At 50.1% G+C, this 11,738-nt stretch overlaps 1 protein-coding gene across 3 annotated transcripts in view; it reads left to right on the top strand.

The window, feature by feature from the left end:
• The first annotated feature begins 2,517 nt into the window (after positions 1-2,517).
• Positions 2,518-11,738, top strand: part of MGLL (monoglyceride lipase) — a 102,431-nt gene continuing 93,210 nt past the window's right edge. The window contains exons 1-2 of one of the 3 annotated variants that reach the window (XM_006091300.3): positions 2,518-2,667; positions 3,954-4,098. In XM_006091300.3, coding sequence (XP_006091362.1) covers positions 3,974-4,098 — 125 coding nt within the window. In that variant the 5' untranslated portion in view covers positions 2,518-2,667; positions 3,954-3,973. Of the gene's footprint in view, positions 2,668-2,801; positions 3,469-3,953; positions 4,099-11,738 lie in introns of those variants that run through there. The other 2 variants (XM_023756143.1, XM_006091298.3) reach the window with 2 other exon arrangements.

Here is an 11,738-nt window from a genome sequence, read left to right as displayed (position 1 = left end):
CATAGCCAAACTTCTGTATCTGCAAGGGCAGAGGGGATGTGCTTGTCCTTACTACTCTAAGTACAGCTAAAAGCCCTGGACATTATATATAACACAAACGTAAGGAGACTCTGAAAGTTAGAGAGAGGGAAGGCAGACCAGTCTGAGACCTTTGGATCCAAGAAATGATGTGGTGGTGAGTTCCCTGGGTTTTGTTTTGCCTCATATATTCCAGACTTGAAGCTGAAGAAGCCAGCAACCCAGAAATGCCATGGGGGCAGAACAGACAATGCCCAACAAAAGCCCGCTCTTTGCAACCAAAGAACCAGGAGAGGGAAAGCTGAATAAGACAGAAAGCTTTCAGATATTACCCTTTCTACACTAGTCAGCATCATATGGCCCACACCCTCATAGGTTGAATGGGAGACCTAGGCTTCTACCTCCACCTGGAAGCAATGAGGCAGCCCTTCCATTCTGTCCTCCAACTCCAGGCCTGGAGCAGCACAGGCCAGCTAAAGCAGAAGGTTTAAATAAGATCCGGAGTCTCACAACACAAAAATGTCCAGATTTCAACAGAAAATCACACCTCTTACCAAGAACCAGGGAGATCTAAAATTGAATTAAAAAAAATGAATAGATGCCAACAGAAAGAACAGAGATTTTAAAGCAGCCATGATAAAAATGCTTCAATGAGCAATTATGAACATGTTGGAAACTAAGGAAAAATAGGAAGTCTCAGGCAAGGAATAGAAAAGCTAAAGATGACCCAAATGGAAACTTTAGAACTGAAAAATACAACAACTGAATGGAAAGCTCAGTGGATGGGTTCAAAGGCAGAATGATGGGGACAGAGGAAAGAATCAGTAAACTGGAAGATAGGACAGTAGAAATTACACAATTGGGACAACAGAGAGAAAATATACTGAGAAAAATTTGAACAAAGCCTCAGGGACCTACGGGACTATAATGAAAGAACCAATATTCATATCATTAGAGTGCAAAGGGAGAAGGAAAAAGATGGTGGGGCTACAAAAGTACTTGAAGAAATAATGCCTGAAATGTTCTAGGCTGCTTTTCAAAAGCTATTGCTTCATTTCTTAAGTGAGATCGCAGGCTCTAAGCTTGGGCCTCCCCACACAGTGTGATATTGAGACAGCAGTTTCGGAAGGACAGCAGTTCTTTCCAACACTGCTATGGTGTAAAGTGTTTTTGTGAAAGAAGGAAGGATACAAAGCTTGCTGAGGTTAGTGTGAGCAAGGGACATGTGACACTTCTTGGGGACACAGGTAGTGTCACTCCTGAGTTTCAGGTGAAAAGATCAACCTAAGTCCAGTGCTCCTTTGTGTACCCTCTCAACCCACATTGCCAGCAGTCCTGGGCAGCTTTCAGACCTTCCCCTGGCCCAGGGGTGGGCAAACTTTTTGACTCGAGGGCCACAATGGGTTCTTAAACTGGACCGGAGGGCCGGAACAAAAGCATGGATGGAGTGTTTGTGTGAACTAATATAAATTCAAAGTAAACATCATTACATAAAAGGGTACGGTCTTTTTTTTTTTTAGTTTTATTCATTTCAAACGGGCCGTAGTTTGCCCACGGCTGCCCTGGCCTGTGTAGATGCACCGGAGATTTTGTTTGGGGGCCTGACTCCTGGGGCAGGGGAGAGTTGCTGTGGATGGGGGTGGAGGGGGAAGGCCTGCACTAGTCTATCTCTGCCCTACTTCCTGGGGATTTGTGCACCGCCAACCCCCTTCACCCCCCCACCCCCCGCTTTTTATTTGTGTGTCTGTGTGTGACTTTGTGTGTGTGTGTGTGTGTGTGTGTGACATGAGTGTGTCTGCCCTTATGTGGATGACATGTGTGTATGCCTATGTGTGTCTCTGTGTATCTGTGTGGGTTGTTTCTATCTGTCTCTCTGGGTCCATGTTCCCCTCTATGTGTATCTATGTGGGTTTGTGCGTCTCTGCGGAGGTCATGTGTCTTTCCTGAGTATTGAGTGTGTATGTGCTGTGTGTCTCTGTGTGGTGTGTTCTGTGTCTGTATGTGTACAGTGTATACGTTTGTTTATCTGTGGGGAGGTCTGTGTGCATGCATGCCTGTGGTGCATCTGTGTGCATTTGATATGTGTCCCAGTGCACGTTAGTGTGTGTATCTGTGTTCGTGTGTTGTCTATGCCTATACTTGTGGTCTCTGTGTGTGGGTCTGTGTGCACCTGCACGTGTGTTATCTGTGTGTGTGGTGTACGTGTGTCGCTATGTGTGCGGGCCTGTGGGTCCGCCTGGTGCGTATGCCCGCATGGGTGTGGCGTGTCCTCCAGCGTCTCACCTCTGGAGAGTCTAGTTCTGCTCAGGGCCCCGTGACAGTCCCCCCCGCGGCTACCCTGGGGCGCCGAAGCCCACGAGGCAGGCGCGAGGAGCGCGTGGCCGAGTCCACGAATGCGCCCCCGCTCCTCCCGGCAGGCAGGCCAGGCACACGTGGGCCCTGGGCGCCGCCTCCCCGCGCGCCTCCCGTCATCTCCCTCGTCCCCACCCACCGCGGGCCGCCCCCACCGCGAGCGGCCCAGGGATAAAGTGGCGGCTCACACGCCGCACCCCGTCGCCCGGAGCTGAGCCACCCAGCTCGCCCGACCCTGGCCCGCGGCAGACTAGGACCCGCAGCGCTCGGGAACGCGACGGCGGCGCTCGAGCCCCGGTAACTGCCTCCTGGTCCCCGCCCAGCCTGCCGGTGCCGTCACCAGGGTGGGGAACAGCGTCGGGGTCCCTGGCCCGCTGGGCGTGGGCTCCCGCACCCTCCTGTGCGCGCGTGTGTGTGCACCGCTGTGCGCGCGCGTGTCAGTGTGTGCGGGCGCGCGCCCTCCCCGCCTCGCACCAGCCCCCGAACCAACTTGTCCGCAGCAACTCCATCTTCCCAGCTCCGCCGACCGCGCCGAGACGCGGGCGCAGTGGCCAGCTTTCCCCGTGGCATTTCCCGTGACAGCTGCCGGGCTCCATTCCCTGGGCTGTCGGAGGCCGGCAGGAAGCAAAGTTTGCCAGGAGCCGCGGGGTGACTTTCCTCGGGGACCCGCATTCGTGCGTGTGCGAGCCGCCTCGGTGTGCGCAGAGCGTCCCCCAGGTTCTCGGGCAGTGGGTGCTGGGCTCCCAGCCCCTCCCTTCCCCGAGCCCCATTCGGCGCTTTCTTTAGGAAAAGTGATGACACGAACTAGTAGTGGAGGATCGCCGGCTCCTGCTCCCCGCCCTGGGAAGGGAGGGGAGCCTTGGAGAACTTGTCAGTGAGAGCTGGAAGCAGGCTGCCGGGCTCAGCACCCCGAAAGGCGAAAGGCAGGATTTAGGGGCAGGGCGCGGGGGAGCGGACGGGGCCCCAGCTGCTGGATGCCGCGCTCTGACCTCGGCGATGAGGGAACAGCCCTTATCTGCCCGGCCCTCATCTGCCCGGCTCTAATTCTCCAGGCTGTGGTGGCGGTGGAATGCCCAAACCAGGACATGATGGAAACAGGTTCGTCCAGCCGGCATCTTTGGAATTTCAGGCAGGAGGAATTAAAGGGAGCGCCATCACCTCCTTACTGTGCCCCCCTTGAAACTTCCTGGGAAATTTGAAATGGGCTGGGTCTTCCTGCAGCTGGGTCTTTATTCCCACAGAGCTAACTATAATTTCCACTTGATTATAGCTAAAATAGTCTTTAAGACGAAGTTTCCTGAAATGATTTAAAATAAACACAGATGGGAAGGGAGGGGGTGGGGGGGGGGAGAGGGAGCTGTAATGAGGCACTTAAAAAATAAGTCAGCTTTTCTTAAGAACAAATGGGGCTTTTCAGTGTTGGAGAGATTGCAAGAGATGTATGTATTTTTTTTTTAAATCTTTGAAATGGAGTTTTTAAAAACTGCTTTTTAAAAAGAAATTTTACAGACAAGGCTTTTCTCCCCTAGTTCTCTGCTTTTGCCATGTTTCTGACTTTGGGATGTGTCCTCCTTTCTTCCAAGGACTTGGAGATCCTTTCAGAATGCCGGAGGAAAGTTCTCCCAGGCGGACCCCGCAAAACGTTCCGTACCAGGACCTCCCTCATTTGGTCAACGCTGATGGACAGTACCTGTTCTGCAGGTACTGGAAACCCGCCGGGTCTCCCAAGTAAGTCTTCCCCTGCTGCCCAGATACCTTCATACCTGCCTCTCTCCTCGCGCTTCATGTGGTGTCACCTGTGGGGCCACTCGCTCCCTCATCTGCTTCACCTGCCCCTTGAACATTAGGCTCAGCCATGCTGGCAAGGTTGAGCTTTATACCTTATGTTCATTATGACAACGAGGCTAGGGAGTCTACCGTATGGCGGTTTTCAAAAATTCCACATGACTTTCGTTTTTGTACTGGAGTTGCTTTCCTGTGGTACAGGCATGTCTGTAACATCAAGCCCAACACTTACAGAAAACCACCTCATCAGATAAGAAAATCAAAATTGTATTTATATTTAGTAACCTTTGTTCTCTTTTCCTGTTTGGTTATGAGCCTTAGAAGGTGTCAGATCTTTACTTGGAAGGAAGGGTTCAGGGTATTTCCTCTGATTTCTTGCCAGCTCAGTTGCTTTTATATTTTCCCACCCAGGACTGTCTTGCTACGAGAAACAGGACTTGCGACTGTACATAATATGACAGCTGGTCTCCTGCTGCTCTTCTCTTGTATGAAACAGGGACAACCCTGCTTGTCTGTGTTGTGCAGGGAAAGAAATTATCTGTGGGCACCAATTGGCCTAGTGTCGAGTGAATAGTTTCTGATCCATGGACATTTTACCTGCTTCCTCCTAGGCCTCTTGTCTCCTAGGAGACATGGTGTGGTGTGAGTATGTCTCCCTTTGGGTTTCAGTAATCACCTAACCCTAGCACAGCTATACAGTGTCTCCGATATCTTTAACAGGTGTATCTGTAACAGGTAGCTGACATTAAAAAACCCGAGAGACGGACTTTTTAAAGATCTAGCTTAACCCCGTAGCTTCAAAGCAACTGTACAAAGTAGCGATCGTAGTAGGCTGTTAATAGTTCCTAACAGCTCTGGCAAGGTCTTTCTTAAAGATTCCCCCCAGAGGAGAGTGTGCGTGTGTGTCTGTACACGCATACCTGTCAGATGGAGGGAGGGTTGTCAAGCATTATCTTTGTGCTCTATTCTGACTTATTCTCCACTCTGACTTAACTGGCTGTAGAATTACATATTCTTGGTTGAATTTCTAACAACTTAATGGTAGATGGCGAGTTATTTTTCAATATAAAAAAAGAGGACAAATAAGTGAAAGTAGACGTTTTTCATGTCCAAATCTCAGACTTTGGGGGCTTTCTCTGTTGAAGTGGGGGGTTGTCCTAGTTTGAGGTCAGTGAAAGAAAGAGGGCCTGCAGTCCTCCAATGGGGGCAGGGTGTGGGTGAGCAGGTCTCAGTCCTCAAATGGGGGCAGGGTGTGGGTGAGCAGGTCACAGTCCTCAAATGGGGGCAGGGTGTGGGTGAGCGGGTCGGGAAAGGCTGGCTTCGGTGTTTCACAGTCCCCAGGCTGGTGCTGCATTGTGGGGAGCTCTCTGCTGTTTCGCCTTTGCTCTGGTCAGAGACGGCAACCCAGGAGTTTAATCAGAGCTGTCACTTGGAAGTCAGTGTTTGCATCTTAGCAGATGTGGATGGAAATAAAGGATGGGGTGGATGGTTGAGGCAAGCGGGCCCTGGGTTTTGGAAGAGAATAGTGGCTGGGAGGTCAGGTGAACGCCAAGGCCACAGAGGCAGCATCTTTAACCCAGGTGGCCTGACCTCAGCTCCAAAGCCCACCTGTAGCCCACTCCCCTAGGAGCTCTGCCTCTACCTGCTGGAGATGGTGCAGATCAATAAACTCCTATTTGGGGTTGAGAGTCCCCCTCTGTCAGGGATCTTTACAACATTCACAACCAGCTCAGACCCCCTTCGATGACACATGTTAACCCTGTGCTTGCTGCATCGTGGGGAAGGCGAGGCAGCACTGGAGGAGGGTTCATGGCAGCTAGAGTGGTGGGGAGGCAGTGGGGGCCTCGGGGCAGAGGGTTATGAAAACTGGTATAAAGCATCTCTGTATCTTAATCACTGAGAGCGGCTGCTGGGTAGGTTGCCCTCTTGCATGGCCTGGGACATCTCTGCTGTTGCATTTCAACATTGCTGCCTGCTGCTTTTACGGTCGGGGAGAGGATCATAGGCCACCACTGGCTGCAGCCTGTCTCCTCCAGGGACCCTCCTTCAGGCCTTTCCCCCCAGTTCAGCTCAGGGACCTCCCTACTCTACCCTGCGCGGGGACAACCAGGCAAACACCGCTGTCTCTCCACTTGTTCACTTTGCTCCTTTAAAAAAAATCTTTCTCACAGCGGCCCCTGGGACCTCAGAAGACCCCACGGGCTATCTTACAGAGAGGGGTGTGGGCCTGCCTTCCTTAACTGGCACAAGTTTGGGTTGGTTTTCTGGTCAACCCCGCTCCCTGCGCCTGCCCAGGGCACCTGACCGAACATTCTGCCCTCAGGGGACTTACTGGGCACCAAGGCCAGCCCCGAAGTTGGCTCAGAGCAACACTGGGTCACAGGTAAAAGCCATAGCCGGGAAACTGGCTTAGCTTGCTTTTGGAAACAAATTATGTCCTCATACCAGGTCCTGAGAAAGAAGCAAGTTTTCCTAAGGATAGTCATTACAATGTGTGTCCAGAACAAAGCTGTTCTAAGTATAGCAGGCTAGGATTTAGTCATTAGGAACCAGAGAATTTACACCTACATCTGGCAACACCAAGGCAAATTTATGTTCAACTAGTAGTATTTATTTATGGTAATAACAAATGTTAGACTTAATAGCAGAATTATCTCATATTAATTGGGTATCAAGTATGTTCTGAGGTCTGGACTAGACTCAGTACAGACATATCTTATTTTATCTTTGCGTCAACATGTGAGACAAATATTATCATTATTATTCCTATTTTACAGATGAGTAACAGAGGCCCAAATGACCAAGGCAGCAGTCAACTGTTCTTCTTAAAATTGTTTCATAAGTAGTGCCTTCTTTATAAATTCTTACATCTTCGTTAGTAAAGAGTAATAGAATAATTCATTCTCCTTACTCATTGGCTCATAATATATGAAAAGTGGGAAATAGACTAAAGATATGTATTCAATCTGAGACAAAGAAATCTTACGATGCCCTGGGGGACTGGCTGCCCTGTAGAGAATTCTTCAGTACTTTGGATTTTGAAGTGCTAGTTCTTCAACAGTTTCACTGGTGGTATCGGCAGAGTAGTGGAGACTGGCTCAGGTGGGGGTGCATTGCTTTGTGGGCTCTGTGGCCTTGGGGAATATTTAGCGCCTTTAAATTCAGTCTACCCAGTGTCCCTCAGTCCATTTAAGGGACAACTTTCAATTAACGCCTGACTGTTACTTAGTCATTTTCAGGACAGTGAAGGTGTTTCTGCACCAAATGTTGAGTGACTGACTGCATAACATTGTTGGTGGGATGCTGGGGGTAGTCTGAAGCAACACTCACGTTGATGACTCCATTCCCCAGAAGTCCTGCTTTGATTCTGTCTGACCGGGAAGGCTGGAGAGCACGCTATCATTGTGATTATACAGCTGCAACTCCTGGCACGGCCAGTTCCAGGCCTGGCCCAGATCACGTTCCTCTGTTCATCATGAAGGCCTGGCATGACGGAAATGCATGTTGAATAAATGCTTTGGTGCTCTTCACCTATCTTTAAGGCTAATGCCTCTCTCCTGCCATGTGCACTTTGTATCCGGGTAGCCTTTCAACTCCAAGGAGCTGTTAAGCTTTCCTTTTTGTAGCTTCTGTTTGGGTGAATAACTGGTGCACTGAGGGAGCTATTTCAACTTGCAGTGCCCCCTCCGCTTGCAGATGTCCTGATGCAAACCCCTAGGGAGGTGAGCCCTCCCACCCTGCCTGCAGAATCGCAAGTGACTCATCTTTGAAAGTTCCATTTAGCATTTTGTTCCAAGCTCCCCTACATTTTCAGAGATCTTCCAGAACAGAAGCCCGGGACTTTTCTGGCTTCACCTTCTTTTCCTTTCTTGCCTCCAACTTCAGTAACCCGACTTTTCCCTCCAGTAACTCTGCAGCCACACCCTCACCATGGATACCTCTTATCTCCCCAGCTCCACCAATCTGACCTGTTCCCAAAATAGTCTGCTGCTGGCATGGTTTTCCAGATTTGGAGTTAGGGCTGGGAGTGGCGCATGTGGCTATCAAGAGTAGTGTGGCATCGGTTCTGGTGGTCATTGTCGGTGGATCTAGAATCAGTAAGCCCAGGGCCCTGCTCCCACTGCTCCTGTCCTCATTCCTTATTCCCCCTGACTGGGGCTCAGCGGACATCCCTACCTCTGCCCTGCCTTTTCCTGGGCCACATTGAGCCCTTTCTCCACGAAGCCTTCCCAATCTGTGTCTGGAGTTTGGGGCCATGCCCTCATAGGACACTTCCTCCCCCCTATACACATTTACCTGGAGGAACAATTCCCCGAAGCTGGAATATATTTGAAGGCTAAAAAATATTCTCCCTTCCTGCCACCCTTATAATGTCCTCCTCACATCAGCCGCCAGCCACTTGGGGGTGGCACCTGTGGCTCCGGAAGATAAGGGCCCCTCCCAGCCAACTGGATCCAGACCGGGGAGATGCAGAGGCCTCACCATCTGGCTGGGCATCGTTTCTATCCCCACTGCCTTCTGGAAATTTTGTTCTCGTAGATCAGATGGGTGTTTCCCTATTCTCCCCTCTCTCGTCGGCTTTCTAATCAGGTGGCAAGTCTGTGAAGTGGCGCCTTTCTTTCCCCCCAGCCTAGGGTTTGGCTCAGTGTTCTCAGCGAATGTGCTGCAGGTTCTGCTCACATCCTTGAGTGTCTGTGCCTCCTGTGCAGCCCTGCTGACTCCTGTGTGACTCGGTGCGACGGCATCATTTACCTTTGGTTGTTACATCCCCAGGGTCCACGAAATCACATCCCTTATTTATCTCTAAATAAATATTTGTTTCTAAAGGAAGCCATTTTGGTCTCCATGGGTGTGAGGACAGTTGAATTCCTCCCAAGCCGAGCCCCTTGGCTCTTCCCCCCGATTGGGAGGAGCTAGGATAGCTTTGGGGCTCCCCAGAGCATCTTAACAAGACAGGCTCCCAGGGTTCACCTCTGCCAATGTCCCTGCTCTTCCCTCCCATTCAACAAGTGAGTTCAATGAACACTTATTTATGGGAGTCTACACGTTCTGGGCATTGTGTTGGGCATCAGGCTGGGGAGAGCGTGTCAAAGACCACTTGCTTGACAAGGGGCGGGAGGGGAGATGAACACATGGGCAATTAGCATATGATGTGTAAGTGTCTAGGGATAGGACCACCACTTAACCAGGAAGAGCTTTTGGGAAAATTAGAAAAGGGAGCCCATCTGGGTAGACACAGCCCCTCAGGTGTGTGGCTTGGTGAGCAGAGTGTCGGCTAGATTTCAGCTCCTACTCATCCTTTCAGTCAGTGCCCTTGAACGGTGTTTCACCCGTGAGAAGGGCATGGCAGAGCAGGGAGCCAGGGCAGAAAAGCAGGAGCCACAGCAGCATGGCAGCACTGGAAGAAACTGAATGAAGCTAGAGAGGTGGGAGGAGGCCAGGCCTTGGAGTTCCTGCAGGCCGAGCTAGAGACATGGACTTGAACCTTCAGGGGTTGGAGGGAGTGCGAACTTGTTACTCGGACAGTCATTTTCTTGGAGGTGTTTGCAGTAATCCAGGGGACAGGTGAAGAGGGCTGAGTCACAGCACAGTGGGGCAGTGCAGGGTAGTAGGGGAAGGGAAGTGAACGTTGATTATATTGTGATGATGGGCAGTGGAGGGAGGGAAGGAAAGCTCTCACATGTCTTCCTGAGTGATGGGCTCCTCCTTCCCAGCACACACCTTTGGATTATCCTCTGCTCCGAAGATGCCAGGGCTGCTCTCTGACAGTGAGTTCAGGTGGGGCCACCCAGTGCTGTAGGACACGTCATTGGAGCAGGCCTGGAATACACCAGTAGGAGAAATGGAGGAGAGGGAGCGTGGCCAAGCAACTGAATTACATTTCAAACATCAGCAATAAAATATTGATGACAAGGACAAGTTCATTTTAATGAAGGGGAGAAAGGAATCATGTCTTACGTTGGTTCCCCACAATGAGGAATCAAAAATCAAGTGCCTTGGACTTTTAAGTGTTATTTCAGGAAATTTCCACCTAACCTCTAAGAAAATGGACCTTATTGTGCATCTTATACCAGTCACAATATTTTTGATCAGATTACCGCCTTCCAGTCATGCCTCAATTTTCGTTTGCCTATCCTAGGAATTTCCAAAAGTTTCTTCTCTTGTATGAAGCTGCTGTTTCTCCCTCTGATGCTTCCGCCTTTGTTGTAGCGCAGCGAACTGCCTTGTTTTTAAATAGGGCATCTCTTCTGGGCTTTTTAAAACAGATTCTTTGAATAGCAAAGATCTTTTGATGGCAATAGGAAAGGCCGGCTGCTATTCTTGCAGTTGATTTTTCCAACAGCTTCGTTAAGGGATAATTTCTTCCAGTTGCTATAAGAATGTTCTGCAAATACAAATCTGCCTTTGTTTTGCAGTGGAGTCTAAGGAAAAAATAGCAAAATAAGCTGCTTCCTGAATAGCAGCCATTGTCCACCATTGTCTATTTATTGGCACCTTTTAGGTTTGGATCTTAATCCCAGATGCACTTTGTCCGTGAATGCAAACCAAACTACTGATATTGTCGAAATGGAGTAAACGGCCTTTAGTGGTGTGAATTCTTACAGCTGAGATTACAAGATGACCCTTGTCCAGTATTTTAGGGTCATCCAAGGTTCTTGCTGGTAGGAGGTTCTTTTCATTTCATGCAGCCTTGTTCGTTAGGGGTGGGTGCGGGGATGCTGATGGTGATCAGAGAGCGGCGCTAGGAGAGAAATTGCTCTCTCTGTATTTGAAAGCCTGACCTACTCCAGCAGGGGCTGTGCACAGCTAGGGGGGCTGCAGAGGAAGCTGTGCATGCGTTTCACTCCATTTGCAGCTGCCCAGTTTCACATCCATAGCCTTCCCCGAACGGGCCTCTCTCCCGTGCTCTGCTGACCGTTGGCTTCTTCTCTGGGTGCTCGACAAATCCTCCTGTGCAGTGACGTTAAGGCATGCCTCCCGTTCTCAGAAAGGTTCCAACACTGATTTCCATGGGGCCACAGCTTTATCAACGTTCTAGAAGACAGGACAGGAGAGGAGAAGAGAGAGAGGAGAGGAGGAGGAAGGGGGAGAGGGAGGGAGGAGGAAGAGGAGAAGGGGGAAGAAAGAGGAAAAGAAAGAGGGTTTAAAAATATATATCCTGTTAATGTTCGGGTTAGGGAAATTTGACCTTCCTTTCCTTGAACAAGTTTTCAAAAGCAGAAGTATTTAGAAGGTTGCACGGGGCAGAATTAGTTGGTTCTCTTGGTGAAATTACACCTGTGCTACCTGTAAGGTATGTGTGCCTTTGTCATCTCATATTACTACCTCCAGAGAGCAGGTGCTGGGGATGAGCAACCCAGAGTAAGGCTTAGATTACTGAGATTGCAGTATACTTGTCCCACCGAATTGCACGTTCTCCAGTGTTTTGTTTCTCTGTGCACATGTTGTGTGCTTGGTCTGGAACAGTGGCCAGCCCTCTGTGGGAGCTTAATAAATGTGTTGCATGAATGAATCTGCTCCAGCAAGAGGAAAGGGGCACATGAGCATGTTACTGGCGGAGTTAGATTGTTTTCTGGAGGAGA

The sequence above is a fragment of the Myotis lucifugus genome, unplaced genomic scaffold (assembly GCF_000147115.1).
Source record: "Myotis lucifugus unplaced genomic scaffold, Myoluc2.0 scaffold_90, whole genome shotgun sequence".
NCBI lineage: Eukaryota > Metazoa > Chordata > Mammalia > Chiroptera > Vespertilionidae > Myotis > Myotis lucifugus.
The sequence above is the reverse complement of the archived record's forward strand: the minus strand, read 5'-3'. Positions and strand labels throughout refer to the sequence as shown.